This window comes from Equus przewalskii, chromosome 1 (genome assembly GCF_037783145.1).
Source record: "Equus przewalskii isolate Varuska chromosome 1, EquPr2, whole genome shotgun sequence".
In the NCBI taxonomy this organism is placed as follows: Eukaryota; Metazoa; Chordata; class Mammalia; order Perissodactyla; family Equidae; genus Equus; species Equus przewalskii.
Genome location: NC_091831.1, coordinates 158,581,340 through 158,600,262, shown reverse-complemented (window position 1 = coordinate 158,600,262; position 18,923 = coordinate 158,581,340). Strand labels below are relative to the sequence as shown.

At 39.5% G+C, this 18,923-nt stretch overlaps 1 gene segment (V, D, J or C); it reads right to left on the bottom strand.

Annotated features, from left to right (window-relative positions):
* Nucleotides 1–12,901: 12,901 nt before the first annotated feature.
* Nucleotides 12,902–15,148, bottom strand: LOC103542138 (T cell receptor alpha variable 8-2-like). The segment is given in 2 exon segments: nt 12,902–13,241; nt 15,036–15,148. Coding segments are annotated over 2 exon segments (453 nt in total).
* Nucleotides 15,149–18,923: the final 3,775 nt, after the last annotated feature.

Below are 18,923 nucleotides of genomic sequence, written 5' to 3'. Positions count from 1 at the left end.
TAGGGTATTTTATAAACATTTTCAAAATTTGATTTTAAGATATCCTGTGCATAAAATAGAGTGAGAGATGGGGAAGAGGGAAAGAAATGAAGAAACTGTTATTTCTTCCTTGGTCAAAGAAGAAAGAAAGAGATTGTTGGCTGGAGCAATGTATGTGTTAGAGAGTGCTAGGAGATGAGTCGAGAAAATGGCTTGGGTTGGATGACTGCCAGAATAAATATGGATAATTTGTCAGTAGGAAACAAAGAAATATTAAAACTTTTTGAGTAAGGAATTTATGTTACTTAAGAATATTTAAGAACCTATTTAAGAAGCTAAAGTTTTAATCTGTTCTTTGCCAGATAGCTCTGAAAGGTTTGTGAGGAAATTTAGAATAGTAGTTAAAAGACGTCCCCTGGCTCTGGGAAATTGAGGGACTTGTCCACGTCTTACAAGCAAGAATCTAGTTCTCTCAATATTTATATGTATTTGGCTGTATATGCAAAATGTATACCCAGAAGAAGAAAAAGAACCAGAAACATTACTGTTCCCTGGGGAGGAGAACTGTGAGGTTAGCTAAGTGGGGTGAAAGGGAAACTTTTCATTGTGCCTTTTGAATTTTAAACCAGGAGAATTCATTTATCATTCAAAAATGAAATGGGTGAAAAAATATGCCTATAACAAATAGTCTGCATTAGAGGAATTCAAGGATGGTTCAACATTAGAATATCCATTAACATAGTTCTTCAAGTTGAAAAAAACAATATCCATATAACCTTGAAGATAACAAAAAATAGTAAACTTCAAAATATATTCCTGATAGAAAGTCTCAACTAATTAAAAATAAAATATCTAATCCTGTTGCAAGATAAAGCATATCTATTCAAAATATATCAGCAAATGTTATACTCAATAGTCAAAAATAAATGTCATTTGTTTTAAAGTTAAGGGAAAGGATAAGATTGTTCATAAATATCCATTAAATGATATCCTAACAATAATCTTATAATAGTATAATATAAAAGAAAGATTCTACTCATAATACCAAGAGTTAAATGTCTGTGAGGAAACTTAAGCAAATTAAGAAAACTAAACATCTTTTAAAAGCAACCTAAAACAAAGAATAAATTTATATTTTATATGTTAATAGGAATCGGTGTTAATTAATTAATAGTAATAGAAAGATGTAAATTATAAGGTTTGTACTGCTTGAGAAATGATTTTTAAATTTAATACTGACTAGAAAAAGAAAGAATTTTCAAACTAAAACAGATTCAAGAATCCTATCATTTATATAGCCTTTGAAAAGATATAATCTGGAGAAGCAGTATTTTTTCCTTCCTATCCGAACTTTTGAGAATTATGCTCTTTATATATTGGATTCACAAACGTTAATAGGACGTAGTTATGTATTGGTGAAGTCCCTGCCTCCAATCCTACCAGACATTTAGTCAGCTCTCTCAATTTGACACCCAATTTTTTTAATCCCAAGTAAGTGGTAAAATCTTATAAGCTTTAAGATAGACCAAGAAAAGGAAAATTACCTACCAGAGAGAGAATCAGGTTAGTTCCCACTGAAACAGTAAATGCTAGAACAGCACTTCTCAAAATGTGTGTCTGTGGATCACCAGAAGATTGCAAGAGTATTTCAGGTGGTCTGCAAGGTAAAACCTATTTTAATAATAATGCTAAGATATTATTTGGGTTTTTCACTATGTTGATGTTGACATTGATGGTGCAAATGAAATTGCTAATATCTTGACACGAGTAAAATCAATGACACCAAAATGTTCTAGTAGTTATTGTATGTATCCATCACCATCACATACTTGCAAAGGAAAAAAAAATTACTTAAAAATGCCATTGATGAATAAGTAAAAAAAAATTTACTAAATCTTGACCCTTGTGTATTTATCTTCTTAACATTCTGTGTGATGAAATAGGGAGTAAACATAAAGCATGTTTGCGGTATACTGAGCATGATGGTTGTCTCAAGAAAAAGAATTGTTACTTTTTATATTTATTTTTATATGAATTTATTTAGCATTCCTTTACTAAGTACATATTGTGTGCTGAAAATTGTGTTAGAAGGTTGGATAAAAACCAGAGAGAACACCATATCTCTTCTCTGGAGCCTCTGGCACAACAGGAAGAGAAGGCAAGATAAAGTTTTAATGCATTGTGATAGGTGCCAGGGTGAAAATAAATCCCCATTGTACAGTTGTTAGAAAGGGAGGGTGAAGGTGTAGCTCCAGAAGTCATGAGATGCTTAAAATATAAGAAGCTACTTGGGCTGGAAATTGAACAATCAGTAGATGGAATGATAAACACCACAACAATTCAAGGACTTGTCACCTCAGTGAAGTTTCTAGGGGTCCACTGGTCCAGAAAATGTTGAGAAATCCCCTCTAAGGTGAAAGACATATGGCTGTACCACATACCACCTGCCACAGGAAAAGAGGCACAAAATTTGGAAGAGGAAACTGTACAGTAGGTTCAATCTTCAGTGCAATCTACTTTACCACTTTGGTCTTATAATCCAGCAGATCCAACAGAGGTATTTGAAGTTTCCATGGCAAACAGGATGGAAACTTTGGGAAACACCAAAAGGAGAATCACAGCCTAGTCCTCTAGTGTTTAGGGAGAATATATGCCCTTTTCTTCAAGTAACTATTCTCCTTTTGAGAAACAGCTTCTGACTTGCTGATTGACCTTGGTGAAGTCTGAATATCTAACAGAGAACAGATGGCCATGCAGCTTGAACTACCATCATGAACCAAGTGTTGTCTGACCTACTTGCCCACAATGTTGGTCACACCCAGCAGAAATATATCATCAAGTGAAAACGGTATATGAGAGACTGGGCTCAGGCAGACCTAGAAGGTGCAGGTAAGTGGCATGAGTAAACGCCTCAGCTTCCTTTGTCACCAACTTTTCTGATATTTTCTACTCTCCCTTAATACATGCCTATAGCCTCCCGACGAGTTCCTTGCAATCAGTGAACTGAAGAAGAAAAAACCCAGGCCTACTTTTGAAATGGATTTGTACCACACAAAACCAGCACTGTTATAACCTCATCGAAGGACAATGGGGAAGGAAAATCCCCCCAAACATCAGGTGGTTCATTTTGGTTGTCCATTTTATCTAGAGTGAGAGACAACCACAAGTACTGATCTACATTGATTCATAGTCAGTTGCTAATGGTTTTGCTGGATGGTAAGAGACTTGGAAGGAACAGGATTGGAAGACTAGTGACAAGGAAATCTAGGGAAGATATATCTGGATGGGCCTCTAAGAATGGGCGCAGACAATCAAGATAATTACGCTCCTTGTGAATACTGACAAAGGGAAAACCACTTCAGTGGAAGATCTTGATGATGAACAAGATGATATACTCTATGGATGTGTCGACTTCTTTCCCCAGACACCCCAATGCTTGCTCAATGATCCCAGAAACAAAGTGGCCTTGTTAGCAGGAATAGAAATTATGCATGATCTCAAAAGAACTGATTTCTCCTTATCAAGTTTTACTTAGCTAATGATACCACCAAATGCCTAGTCTGTTAACCACGGAGACTAATGCTGAGCCCCTAATATGATGTCATTCCCCAGAGGGACTGCCCAAACACATGGTGACATGTTGATTGCATTAGACATCTTCCATGGTAATGGTGATGGCTGAAATTTTTCATCACTGGAATAGACAAAAATACTTACTTACGGATTTTTCCTCATTGCTTCTGCCAGCATCATCTTCATGAACTCACAGAATGCCTAACTTCATCAAGATAGTCCCCTTAGCATTTCTTATGATGAAGGAACTATTTTCACAGCAAAGGATTACAGCAGTGAGCACAAGACCATGGAATTACCTAGTCTTACCATTTACCCATGTCCCAAAAGTGACTCGTCTGTTGAAATGTAGAAAGGAGTATTGATTCAGTTATGACATTAGTTAGAAGACAATCCCATGAAAAGACGGGGTTCTGGCTTACAAGATGGAGTATATGCTTTATTATATGCCATTGTCTTTTTCTCTTCCCTCACCGTAATTATTTTATATACAAATTCCTGGAGACTAACTTTACAACTTAGTCTGTATACAACAGCAGATTCTGTGGAATTTCCTCTGAATTTTAGAAGTAATTAATATATAGTCAGAACTCCATAGTGACTGTTGGAAGAATAATGTTTTAGGAGGTTCCGTATTTGGGGGAAAGGATGAGAACTTCTTCACTTGTTTAAAGGACTGATTTAGCTTGTTAGATGGAAACGTAGAGTCATTTCCTGGTTGTTTGGAAGTTCAAATGTGTGTGGAGGGGTCCATTTGAAAGACCAATAACCAGAAGGATGAGAGGCGCTAGTTATCAATTGATTGCCTTTCAATTCCAAATCCCCCCTTCATTGTCCTATTTGTGATTCTGGACCTGGACCTTGTAAACATTTCTCCTTTGCTGGCTGGCATGATATTAAGCTTTGTCAGTAGAGGGAACTGGAAGGACACTACAGAAGGAAGGGGCCTCTCTTCCTGGTTCTGGCATGTTTTCCTCACTTCTTTTTCCTGCAGTGCTTGGCCAGCCTGTGGGACACCAGTGACACTTACTCCCAGCAAAGTTCAGTGACAGCTCACAGGTGGTTTCTTGAAAATTTCGTGAGCACCCGAAACAAGTTCAGCCCCACTCCTTTGCCAGTTTCCTGTAAATTCTGTGGGAACCCTGGTGTGTGTCTTCCCCCTTGGCAGCCTTTTTCTCTGACACATCAGCAAACTTCTCCACCATCCAGCAGGCTACAGCCACACACCCCTCCATGAGGTCTGAATCATAGATTCAGCAGGAGAATCTCTGCTGCTGGAGAAGGGGGCATGTATTACATTGTGCTACTTACTTTGGAACTCTGGCTTAGTCCTAGAGATAAGGGCTTCTCCTTACATATGTTATTCCTATGTTCTTTACAGTTATTTTAACTCATTTAAAATAGTAATTGATTCTCTGCTATTAATTAATAATTCTTTACATTAAACTTTCCTTGTTCAAATTACTGCTTTTTTCTCTGATTGTGCCTTGACTGAGTTAGTAGGAGTCCGTGACGTGCATGAGAGGAAAGACATTAGATGCAGAAAGATCAGCAATCACATGTCACAAAACAGTGTGGTACTTGTAAGGAAATGTGCTTAAGTATGTGGTGGTGAATACATGTGGGGTGGATGGGGTGGCAGAGGAGTCAGAGAGGTGGGACTGTACCGCTTTAAACCTGGACAGTTCCAGGGTCTTTTCTGGGCCAAAAAAAAGATTTTTTTATGCTGTGCTATATTGTTTTTATTTCAAAAGTGCTTTTTCCAGGTACTACTAGACAGAGCAAATACGCTTACTATTTTGAAAACTTATTAGGCAGAGTAGATTATGAAAAAGTTCCTGGAAATTTTTAAGGTTAAGCTATAGCTTACAGATAACTGATGATATTATATCTAAGAGGTAAACTCAGTGTCAGTCTCTAGAGAAAGAATGCCCCACTGTGGCCAAATAGAGAACTGACAAAGAAATATTTTCTGTAACTCCCGAAGGGTTTGTGCTCTGCTTCCCTTGTAAACCCAGTCACTGTGTCACTCAGAGCGCAGTAATACATGGCTGAGTCTTCCTTTTGAGCTGATGGTTTCTTCAGATAGAAGGACTTCTCACCCTTGTTAAGGTTGGCCGTGAAACCTTTGATGCTCTCTACTGAGGTGTGTTTCAGGAGTAACTGGGGACCTTGATTGGGGTACTGGACATACCAGAAGAGATAAGGACTCACTGAAGATGAGTAGCTGCACTTCACCTGCACTGGGGCCCCTTCAACGACAGAGATGTGGTCCTCAGGCTGAGTCACTGTCTGGGCTCGTGCTCCTCCTGTAACACCAAGTCTGGATCAGGTGAGTCTTGCAGACTGAGGAGAATATTTCTTTAAACTGATTCTAAATCAGAAGACCACAGAAAGAGAATAAAAAGAGACTTTACTCACTGAGTGTGAACATCATCACAAGCACTGAGATGAGGATGGGCTTCATGTCTGAGCTGTGAGGAGACAGGAGGCTCTTTTCTGGAAACAATTCAACCACATGGACACTCTGACAGAGCGGTGAGTGAGTTTACTCAGTGGGTAAAGCAAAAGCTCTTCCTCAAAGGGCTCGTTGCTTTCTAACTTTCTACCGAGTTCAATTTGTGTAGCATCTTCCTCTAAAGGCCAAATTTGATATTGCAGATAACCTCAGTCTTCAGAAAGCCTTGAAACTCTCAAAGAGAATGAAGAGGCATTTCCTCTACAGTTAATGAGACACAGCGTAAAGCTCTAGTAATTGAAAAAGTATGTTATTAGAGAGGTCCAGCTAGAGAGGTCAATGGAACAGAATACAAAGTCCAAACAAACAAATTACTTACGGAAATTTAATTACAATAAAAATGAGGAAAAGATGGTATATTCGATAAAATGTGACTTCATGAATGGAGAGTTACTTAGAAATTAACAAATAAATTTGGATGCCTACCTTAATATCCGTTACAAAATAAATTCCAAATGAAATAAAATTTAATGTTTTAAAATAAAAGACAAACTTTTTTTTATAAAATTTAGAATAGTCATAAATTTTCTAAGCATGGCAGTCAGAAAGCATAAGGGAAAATATTAATAGATCACACTTTATAGAAATTTAAACTTCCTTACAGGCATGTCAATGAAATGTTTAAATATCACCAGATCAAATTATTTTCCATCCATTTTCATGGAGTCTGAACTTTACCACACCAGGAAGCGGCCCTTTAGAATTTTCATTTTACAAGTATTTTTTTAAAACAAGCTATAAATAAAGGAATGATCATTTGGCCTAGGAAGAAGGCACTTCTAAAAAGACGGTAGGTTGAAAATGTCCCTGATCCCCTGTGCTTAGCCAAGGAGTTTCTGTGGTGACCAGCCAGGCTATCTCAAGAGAACTCAAGTGAGGGAACCCATTCAGGGCTCATATATGAATCTGGGGTCAGGTAACAGGTAGCTCCAGGATGAAGAGCAGAAAACCACAGATCATGGAGGGAGCTTGGCCTGCAGAGATCAGTGGACCTGTAAGAAGGAAACTAATTCTGTTGAGAAGCCTCTCCTCTAGCCCCCAAATAGCTGAGAAGAAAGTCACAGGCAGGCTGAGTCCCATCTGTCCTTAATGAAGAGGAGGAAAGAGAGATCAGAGAGCAAAGAGATATTTTTCTAGTTTTTCAGCAGAGTACTGACATTGCTGCTGATATCAGCGCCCTGCTTTCTGCGACATTGCTGACCACAGGCACAGAAACGTCTAGGCTTTTCGGCCTCACAGGATTGCCTCCACTTAAAGTTCCCCAGTAATCAGACTGTCAGGAGGAGAGTAGAGAAAGGAAAGGATACCTCAGAGAGAAGCAAGGGCTTCATCTAGGTCAAGTATAGCCTGAAGAAATTATCAGGGTCAGTGACCAAATTTCCTTAGCCAAAAATCAGGACACATAGCTTGAAAAGTGATCCAGAATTCATTTACAAGAAAGTTCTCATGAAGAAAGAATACCCTACTGAGAGCACTGTTTATTAATTTAATTCTCTTAAAAGAATAAATACAACTTAATCAAATTAGGAGAATTCTGTAAACTTCAGACTTACGGTCATCATGAACAAATACAATGTCTCTGACAAGATTTTTGTTGATGGAAAGAGAAATAAGACTTGTATCCAATGACTACACGACCTCGTTTCCATCTCCCTTCTCCTCCTGTCCAACACTTCCCCCAACACCTTGCAGGTACACCTGGCTGGTTCTGCTCTGAGACTATGAATACAGGCCAAAATTTAAGTAACTGTGGCCAGTTTCTTTCTCCTAATCGCTCTTTTCTTTTCTCTCTTTTCTCCTTTTTCTCTATGCATGTTATTATTTTTCTCCCATTTCATCTCCTCATCTCTTTTTTCCTGTTTTGTTTTCTTTTTTTTTTGTCTCAGAAGAGGTATTATAGACGGTAGAAATCATTGGAATAATTTTGAAGTGAGAGTGAAGGCTCATATTTCAGAATTTTTAGTCATGAAAATCAAAACTGTGTATAGGGGATGTAGATGTTTTCTTCTGGAGCTCCCAGCTTTACCACGGTCCTGGTTCTACTCAGTTCTGCTTGGGGAACCATCTCTGTTACACCCAGCAGCACACCATTCTCGCAGATGAACATATGGAGAGTCCCCTCTGTCCTTATAACATATGACCAGTTCAGAGGCTCCCCTAACTACTGCTAACCCTCATTCAAATTTTCTCTGAAGACTCAAGTATCTCAGAACTTGAGAAAAAAGCTCCTCATTTAGAGTAAAGCCTGGAGAGCCTCCCAGTGGTCTAAAACCATCAGGCCAACTACTCATCAGCCTCACCAGAACCCCAGAGCCCTCATTCCATTCTCTCCTGAGGACCGTCCACAGATTATCAGGAGCAAAAGAACTCTCAGTCTGGATCAGGATCTCTTTTTTTTAAGTAAAATGCTTTCTTCTTCAAAATGCCACTTAATGGCATATATCTTAAAGCCATTTAATGGCATTTATCTTAAAATATTTCATCAAATTGCATCTGTAGTGTTGAATGTGATTTCTCAAGGCTATTTCAAAATAAGTCCACAGCAATTTACGGAAGGTCTTCTATAAGCTAGATTTTGTGCTAGGTCTTAAGAAATTAAAAAATGAATACAACGTGGTCTCTACTCACAGACTTTGCAGCATAATAGGAAAGATAAACATGTGTGTGTGTGGGCGTTCATATACGAAGTGGCATCCCAAAATGAACCCAGAAATAAGAAGGCATCTCTTATAAGAGAGGACAGTCAGGCAAAGATTTAATAAGAACACGATCATTTTGTCTTTTTCTTAGAAAAGATAGAAAGAAATGTTATCAAGAGATTAAATAGACGTATTAGCTTGGGAGTGGAATAGAGATGCTTCTTAGATGAAAATAAAAGAGGAGGAAATGGACAGAGATGTAGAAAGACCTTGGGGGATATGAAGTATAATGGCCTAATCTTTATTATTAATTTGTTATTTTTAAAGGAGATATAAATACATTCTTAAAATATATATATACATTTTTACCTGACTACAATGTCCAAATCCATAGCAGTTTGCAACTGAGTTACAGTACTCAATTATATGTCCTAATGACCTACCAACGTTAACACATCTGCTTCATAATATTCTTTAGAATGGGTTTATCACAGCTTGATTAGCCATTCTCTGAAAAATACTTTGTGTGTTTCTTTTGTTTGTCCACTATTACAACTCCCCGCCAAATGCTGCAATAAATGTTTTGAGCATATCACCTTAGCAGAGGCCAGAACGAAGTGAAAGAGTAAACAATGTGGTTACCTGGGGTCAAAGCACTCCAGGGAGAGGAATGAGCAGCTGGAAAGACCCTGGGGCAGGAAAATGATTGCCATGTTAGAGCAACAGCAAGTGCATGAGCCTGCAGAGATTTAGTAAGAAGGGAGACAACAGCAGACGTCAAAGAGGTGGCAGGGACCCAGATGGAGTACAGCCTTGTAGGTTGTAGTAAAGAATTTGGTTTTTATCTCAGGGAGATGGGAAGCTGGAGAGTTCTCAGCACAGAAACCACATGATCCAAATTATGTTTTCAAAAGATCACTCTGCTATGTGGAGAACAGACTGAAGAGGGGCAGGGAAGAAAGAAAAGAGATCAGTGAGCGTTATTGCTATCAATCAAGCAAGAGAGGAGGATGGCTTGGATCAGGGTGGGGTCAGTGGAGGCTGTGAAAAGTGGTCAGTTCTAGGTGTACTTTGAAGAAATAGCTGATTGGATTTCCTAATGGATCAAATAGGAGTGTGAGAAAAATTGAGAAGACAAGGGTGTCTTCAAGGTTTCTGGCCAAGGGGATTAGAGAAACTGGTAAATGGAGTTGCCTTTTTCCTAAGTGAGGAAGAGTCCACATGAAACAGGTGTGAAGTAAGGAGGGCTCAGAAGCTGAAGGAGTCGAAATCAAGAGATCATCTTCAGATGATTAAGAAGGAGACATCAAATAGACCATTTAATATATGGGTCCAGAAATTAGAGGAGCCATCTGGTTTCAGATATAAATTTTGATATTTAAATTTTTTTTCATTGGGAGGGAAATTAGCCCTGGGCTAACATCTGCCACCAATCCTCCTCCTTTTGCTGAGAAAGATTGGCCCTGAGCTAACATCCATGCCCATCTTCCTCTACTTTATACGTGGGATGCCTGCCACAGCATGGCTTGATAAGCGGCGCATAGATCCAAGCCCGGGATCTGAACCAGCAAACCCTGGGGCCATCAAAGTGGAGCATGTGAATTTAACTGGTATGCCACGGGCCAGCCCCGGTATTTAAATGTTTTTTAAAGCTAAAAGACTGGATGAAATTAGCTTGGATAAAATATTGGTGGAGAGTAAAGAGTTTCAAGAATAAATTCCTGAAGCATTTTGATGTTTGGAGACCAAGGCATTTTGATGTTTGGAGACCAAAAAGATGAAGAAAAAGCCAGCAAAGAGTCTGAGAAGGAGCAGCTGACACTATAGGAGGAGAATCAAGAAAGTGTTGTTGGTTCTCTAAACACAAATAAAGTATTTCAAGAAGGGGATGCTCTCTAATGTCAAACGTTGTCACTTTTTGCTATTGACTGAATGTATGTGTCCCCCCAAAATCATACGTTGAAATTCTAATCTCCCAATCTGATGATATTAGGAGGTGGAGCCTTAAGGAAGAAATTAAGTCATGAGGGTGGGGTCTGTATTAGGGGATTGGTGCCCCCATAAAAGACACAAGAAAGCTTGCTTCTCTCTCTCCTCTCTGCCATGTAAGGATACAACTAGAAGTGAGCAGTCTGTAAACTAGAAGAGAGCTCGCATCAGAACCCAACCATGCTGGGTCCCTGATCTCAGAATTCCAGCCTCCAGCACTGTGAGAAAAAAATTCCTGTTGTTTATAAGCCACAGAGTCTTTGGCACTTTGGCCTAAAATGACTATTACTCCAAGTAAGATAAGTTAAATAAGTATATAAACATGTACCAATAAACGCATGTATATATAAATATAAAAAGGCTAAATTTTCCTATTAAGATATAGAGAGTCTGAATGATTTTAAAATCCAGTTCTCTGCTGCTTAGGAGACACAATAAAGTAAAATGACAAGAAAGTTAAAAGTGTTTGATTGAGTTCCCATCAACCGGCTACCTTCAGCCAGCACCACGACCACTGCTAGCACCGCATTCAACAAGATGCCCAAGAGGAAGGCGAGTCCTGGGGAAGGACAAGCGAAGGAGGAGCCCAAGAGGAGAACTGTAAGAGTCCTGTCCCTGGAAAACGTGACCAAAGCAGATTAAAGGACCATGAAAGGCATAATGAAAAGGACTGGTCTTCTGTCAGAAAAACTCTAGACAAAAGTGAAAAGGGGAACAAAAGAAAAATGGAAAGAAATGGCACTCCAAGATCTAGAAACTAAGGACTCAGTAGCAGCCGAAGAAATAAAAGTGAAAACAGATGAGTTTTTGATGCAATGAGAGACGAAAGAGCCAAGTCTGATTATCTTTGAATATAGACTGTCTATCCTCTTTTTGTTTGATTCATAGAACTATTCTTATAAGCTATTTTTAAATTCATGCTTTAATAGCTCTAGAAACACATTTATAATAATGTGGGAGTCCTACCTTATCTCATTTTTAAAAATTTGATTTAGGTAATTCTAAATTTTTTTAAGAAGGGAAATTATTCACTTCATAATTTCTGCCTCTAGAAGTTATGAAATGTTGAATTAAGGAAGGCTTAATTTCTGTATGTGTAAACTTTTTATACCTTGGAGGGCAGTTTTTTTGATCTTATTATATGAATCAAATCACAAATGACAATTTGGAGTATATATATACATATAGTATATAAAATATCTTAAATATGTTGACGTTTTGGTACAAGTGTTTGAGAGGAAATAAAAATGCTCCCTGGTCTTGGACATCCCTGTTAAAACTAACGTAATATCTGATATTGTAAACTTTGCTCTGCTTTCCTATGATGTTTGTTAATAAGCTTGAAAGGCTGGAAATTTTGTTGAGTATGTAATTTTATTATATCATCAATTAGTGTGACTTCTAAAAACAAAGCGTCTTAGAGTTTTTTCAGCAGTTTAATCTACTGTGTTTGATGTATTTTTATGGGTTAGTGGCCTCAAATTTTTAATTTGGAAATCACTGGAATAACTGTTTCAAAAAACAATTACAATTTGTTGGCTTCTAGATTTTCAACACTGCGTTAAGAATTACATTCAATTTGTTCTTCAGTTTTGTGTAATTCTCACAAGATTAGAAATCTAGGGATCATAATGTCTAATTTACTTTAAGATAGGTCAGTATCACACAGCGGGATACTATATATGTGCTAGAAGTTAAGCTTTAAACCTAGGCTGAGAATCCATACTGCACTAATTAAGAATCTATGCTGTGCAGGTTGCCCCAGTTGAGAATATATGCAGCACAGCTTGTCAGCTAACATTATAACCAAGGACTTCAGTTTTCCATGTATTGATCAACACCTGAGCCAGTGCTAATTATCATAATGAATGCTAGAAATGATTTTTTTTTGTAAAGGTGCTCTTGCCTTTTTCACTTCAGAACTCTGACACTTTATGATGTCCTTTCATCAGTGTGGAAGTGGGGGTGGGGAGTTGGGGGGGCTGGTCCCTCCTGGAGAAATTCATCAGAAGACCTCCATCTACAAAGTCTATCTGAACATGGCACAGCACTGATATTGACGCAACTATTTGGGAGACAAGCTCTCCCCAGGGCTCAGCCCACCCTGCGCTATTGGCCTTCATAGAAAAAGAGATCTTCTTGAAAACTCCCCAGGTTGAAGTCTTGAGTCACAGAAAGTTCCAGTGTCTCAGGATGTTTGTGTTCAGCTCCCCCTGCAGTCCCAGGCACTGTGTGTCACCAGAACACAGAAGTACTCAGCTGAGTCACTCCAATGGGCTGAGGGTTTCCTCAGGTGGAAGGAGGTGTCACTCTTCTTAAATTCAGCCTCAAAACTTTTGATGCCTGAAACAAGGCTGTTTCCAGACGTGTATTTCAGGAGAAGCTGGAGTCCTTGGTTGGGATATTGCACGTACCAGAAGAGAGACGATGGAAGAGAAGATGAATACCTGCACTTCAGCTCCAGAGGGGCTCCCTCAGAGACAGTGATGTGGACGTCAGGCTGCGTCACTGACTGGGCTCTGGTCCCTCCTGAAACATCAATGCTGTATAAGTAAAAGCAGGGCAGATATAGCTATGACGAAAAGAAGTCTCTATTTGGATTTCAGTTAGAACATGATTACTTTCCTGAAAGGAGGAAAGGGAATGGAATGTTACTTACTCAGGGAAAAAACCATCTCCAGCACTGGGATGAGCAGCAGGAGCATGGCTGAGCAGTGGAAACGCTGCAGGCTCCGGAGCAGGAGCAGGTAGGACAGCAGCTGAGGTCACTGAGCCTTCAGAGCTAGGAGGAATGGGGGTGTTGAGCTGCACAATTCTTTTGCTTTGATAAGTTTTAAAAACTGCTCAAAGACTCTTTCCCTTAATGAGTTTGGATCTTAGTCTCATCACAGGTTCCTATCTACACAGGCATCAGTGAGGATACATGAACCAGCTGCGTGGAGGAGGGGCTAAGTGGATGGTGATAATTTGCAACAAAAGCAAACATTTGTGCAACATCACCCTCTGGAGACCAGAGGCAGGACCAAGATGCAAGAGAGCTGTGTTTCCTTCTCATTTCAACGGTGTGATAATCACAACTTCAACAGAATGTGTTTCTTCCTCCTGAATCTGTGCTGCTGTCTTCTTCTGTAGTATGTGGTATTAATCCTAGAACATATGAGATGATGAGAGCCATGTAGAAATAGAAGAGTAATTTACTTCACTGAGAAACTAGTCACAGAAGACTATTCTAGACTTTGGGATACCAGTAAGAGACTCTATACTATGTTTGTTTGTTTTTTGTTTTGTTTTGTTTTTTGGTGAGGAGGATTCACCCTGAGTTAACATCCATTACCAATCTTCCTCTTTTTCTTTTTTTTTTTTTTTTTTTGCTTGAGGAAGATTAGCCCTGAGCTAGCATCTGTGCCAGTCTTCCTCTATGTTGTATACGGGATGCCTCCACAATGTGGCTCATGAGTGAAGGAGGTCCGTGCCTGGGATCCAAACCCACAAACTGGGGCAGCCCAAGTGGAGCATGCGGAAGTTTAACCACTTGGCCACAGAGCCAGACCCTCTGTGCAGTTTTGTTTTGTTCTTTTTTAAAGATTTTATTTTTCCTTTCTCTCCCCAAAGCCCCCAGGTACATAGTTGTGTATTTTTAGTTGTGGGTCCTTCTAGTTGTGGCATGTGGGACGCTGCCTCAGCATGGCTTGATGAGCGGTGCCATGTCCGTGCCCAGGATCCAAACCGGCAAAACCCTGGGCCCCTGAAGCAGAGCGTGCAACTTAACCACTCGGCCACGGGGCCGGCCCCTTTACTGTTTTTTAAAGCCATTCATCAGGCAGAAATAATAAGATCAGTTGCATCAGCTGAGCTGAGTTTTATACGGCCTTGTGCTGCTGGATTTGAGCATCAGAGTAGGGGAAAGAGATTATTCCTTTATTTGGTTCTAAAAGGGAAAAAATAAATTAGACCAGAGACTCATACTTAAAATCAGCCTGAAACATGTGTCATTAATTATTTAATTAATGCAGACTAATGAAGGCAATAATTTTTTTTGTCAAGCAGAAAGTGTGAAGAAGATCCCTTGGTTTCAGGTGAACGTTTGATATTTGTTAAGGCTATGAGAAAATAACTCAGGCACCACGTGTTTAAGTGGAGAAAGTGAGAGTCCTGTTCGAGTTGACAATGGTCAGAAAAGACTGATATAGTCTGCCAAATCATGGGGACCTCACACTAAGAACATTGACGGAGGAGCGTCTGCAGAGAAACCTGAACAGAATGATGAAGGTAAGGAAAATGTGACATCTAAATAAGTGATTCCTGAAGGAATGAAGGAGAGAAAAAGTAAAGTAAACCTGTATGAACCCCATAAAGGTGGAAGGAGTGCAACCGGTAGAACAGAAGTGAGAGGAACCAGAAGTGAGAGGGGTATAGAAGACGTGGGAGGAGGTTGACTGACACTCGACATCGCTAAGCAAGCAGCAGTCCCATGTGGGTGGGAGATGGGGCCTGTCAGCAAGGGAAGTCACTCTATAGTCTAATAGTAACATGAAGCTCTGGAGGGAGAGGATTTCCCCACCCAACTTATTTTTGCATAGAGACCACTGGAACCTAAAACTGAAATAGCTAACTAAGGAGGGAAGTCTTGGGTGAAATGAGAATCTGGCCAACCGGGGTCCTTTTCACAAGGTCAAAATAATTCACTCCTTTCTAAGTGTTCTGTTGACTTGTACCAGCTTGAAGTCAGTTCTCCCTTGGCTTTGATTTACTTCTCGGCTCTGCCTATACATTTTCTTTTATATGTGAGAGTAAAGATCTGCCACTTTAGTTAAATTAAAAATTTGAGAAGCACGTGGTTAAAGTCTAGATGTGTGGGGAGAAGGGGATGCATATGTGTTTTGCATCAAATGACAACTCTTACCTGAGCAAAAGCACTTATATCAAAGAACCACTTTTCTGCAGTGAAAAAGCAGTCATAAAGTACTCTACTCTAGACATCTGTGTGAGGGTCTCACGATTCAAGGAGCATTTCATATCATGTAGCTCTTCTCCACATCAGGCCAGACACCTCCTATCTCATTCTTCATCTCCAATTTTTAAAGAAATCTGTTCTAACTCAAAAGAATCCTTTCAAGACAGAATGACCTAAAATCTGAGTGAGAAAACATGTTTACAGCTCACCACCTGGGTGATACTTTTTAACAAGGTCAAAAAAAGCAACTAGAGAAGATTTGGTTTCTCCCCTTCATTTTGCACCAATAACACATCTGCGTTGAAAAAGTGCTTACCTAGGCTATTTATTATTATTATTATTATTATTATTATTATTATTATCATTGCAATAAAATGGACTTGCCTTCAGTACCTAGACTGTACGTAAAATCCAATATACCGGTTCATTTGTCTAATTCCCCTTATTCCCTTTTCTTATATAAAGCTCTAGTATCTAGGGATTAATCTCCAAAAGTTGTGGATCTGGCCTCACTCTCTGCATTTCCATCCTACCTTAACCAGCAAACCAGATGCATCAGAGGGCTATCTCTGCAAGAAGCTCTATTGGCTCTACAGAGAAACAAGCACAGACAGCTACTGTTCCTCCTTGTTCCATAACCTGCCTCATGTCCTTGCACAAGCTGGTGGCTGGAGATCAGCAAGGCAGCAGGCCCTTTACAAAAACCAGGTAGTCCCCATCAAAGATGGACCAGCCAGGCCCTTCCCATTCCCACCAACTATGTAGGAAACAGAATGAAGGAGAAGATGCTAATATTGAAATCCCTGTCTCTAGGAGTGCACGGCATTTAACAGAAATCACATACGCATTTCTCAGGAAATGTAAAAACCAAAGGAGATGTGACAGCAACGTAAGATAACACCACCACAGTGTTAGAAAATTTATGAAAATCATATATAAAGTCTTAAAAATAGAATGTGGAGGCGATGGCCCAATTGCCTAATGGTTAAGTTAGGCACACTCTGCTTTGGTGGCCCAGGTTCAGTTCCCGGGTGCGAACCTACACCACTCTTCAGTGCCCATGCTGTGGAGGTGAGCCACATACAAAATAGAGGAGGACTGGCAACCCATGTTAGCTCAGGGCGACTCTTCCTCAGCAAAAAAATAAAAAACAAAAAAAATATGGACATGAAGCACAGTCTTTATAAAAAGTACTCCCCTTTTTAAGATTGATAAGAAAATTAATATAAATGGGTTAATAGATCTAATATGGTGGTAGATCTAAAGCCATAACAGTGCTAGAAAAATGATGGAATTCATATAGCATCAAAGTTATCCTGCCTGCAAAAACTTCTGTTCTTCTTCTTCTTCTTTTTTTTTTTTTTTGATGAGGAAGATTGGACCTGAGCTAAGATCTGTTGCCAATCTTTCTGTTTTTCCTTGAGGAAGATTTTCGCTGAGCTAATATTTATTCCAATCTTCCTCTATTTTGTAAGTGGGACATCACCACAGCATAGCTTGATGAGCAGTGTGCAGGTCTGCACCCAGGCTCCAAATCCGTGATACTGAGCCACTGAAGCAGAGCGCACAAACTTAACAATTATGCCACTGGGCCGACCCAAAAAACCTGTTCTTAATGATGTCTCAAGAATATTTGAAACTCCTTCAGATGAGTGAAGGACAGTATTATGGCCATCAGTCAAAAAGAAAAACCACAGTCTGCTTCTCCATGTGATTTCAATGGTCTTCATTTTCCACAGTAGTCAATTTTTTTTTATTGCAGTAACATTGGATTATAACATTATATGGCTTTCAAATGCACATCGTAATATATTTCAAATTCTGTGTAGATTACATCATGTTCACCACCCAAAAACTAATTATAGTCCATCACCACACTTGTGTGCCTAATACCCCTCCCCCCTTCCCCTATGGTAACTACCAATTCAATCACTGTTGCTCTGTGTTTGTTTGTCATTGTTTTTATCTTCTACTTATGAGTGAGATCATATGGTATTTGACTTTCTCCCTCTGACTTATTTCACTTAGCATAATACCCTCAAGGACCATACATGTTGTCACAAATGGCTGGATGTCCTCATTTCTTATGGCTGAGTAGTATTCCATTATGTATATATACCACATCTTCTTTATCCATTTGTCCCTTGATGGGCACCTACGTTGCTTGCATGCCTTGGCTATTGTGAATAATGCTGCAATGAACATAGGGGTGCATGTATCTTTGTGTATTTGTGTTTTCAAGTTCTTTGGATAAATACCCAGTAGTGGGATAGCTAGGTCATATGGTAGATCTATCCTTAATTTTCTGAGGATACTCCATACTGCTTTCCATAGTGGCTGCACCACTTTGCACGCCCACCAGCAATGTACAATGGTTCCCTTCTCTCCACACCCTCTCCAACATTTGTTGTTTCCTGTTTTGTTAACTATAGTCATTCTGACTAGAGTGAGGTGATATCTCATTGCAGTTTTGATTTGCACTTCCCTGATAGCTAATGATATCGAATATCTTTTCATGTGCCTGTTGGCCATCCATATATCTTCTTTGGAGAAATCTCTGTTCAGATCTTTTGCCCATTTTTTAATTGGGTTGTTGGTTTTTTGTTGTTGAGATGTATGAGTTCTTTGTATATTTTGGATATTAACCCCTTATCTGATATGTGGTTTGCAAATATCTTCTCCCAGTTGTTAGGTTGTCTTTTTGTTTTGTTGACGGCTTCCTTTGCTGTGCAGAAGCTTTTCAGTTTGATGTAGTCCCATTTGTCCATTTTTTTCTTCTGTTTCCCTTGCCTGGTCAGACATGGTACCTGAAAATATGCTGCTAAGACTGATGTCCAGAGTGTACTGCCGGGGCTGGCCCAGTGGCACAGCAGTTTAGTTCGCATGTTCCGCTTTGGTGGCCTGGGGTCCGCTGGTTTGGATCCCAGGTGTAGACATGGCACTGCCGACCAAGCCATGTTGTGGCAGGTGTCCTATGTATAAAGTAGAGGAAGATGGACAAAAATGTTAGCTCAGGCCCAGTCTTCATCAGCAAAAAGAGGAGGATTGGCAGCAGATGTTAGCTCAGGGCTGATCTTCCTCAAAAAAAAAAAAAGTGTACTTCCTATGTTTTCTTCTAGAAGTTTCATGGTTTTGGGTCTTACATTCAAGTCTTTAATCCATTTTGAGTTGCTTTTTGTGCATGGTGTAAGGGAATGGTCTACTTTCATTCTTTTGCTTGTGGCTGTCCAGTTTTCCCAGCATCATTTATTCAAGAGACTTTCCTTTCTCC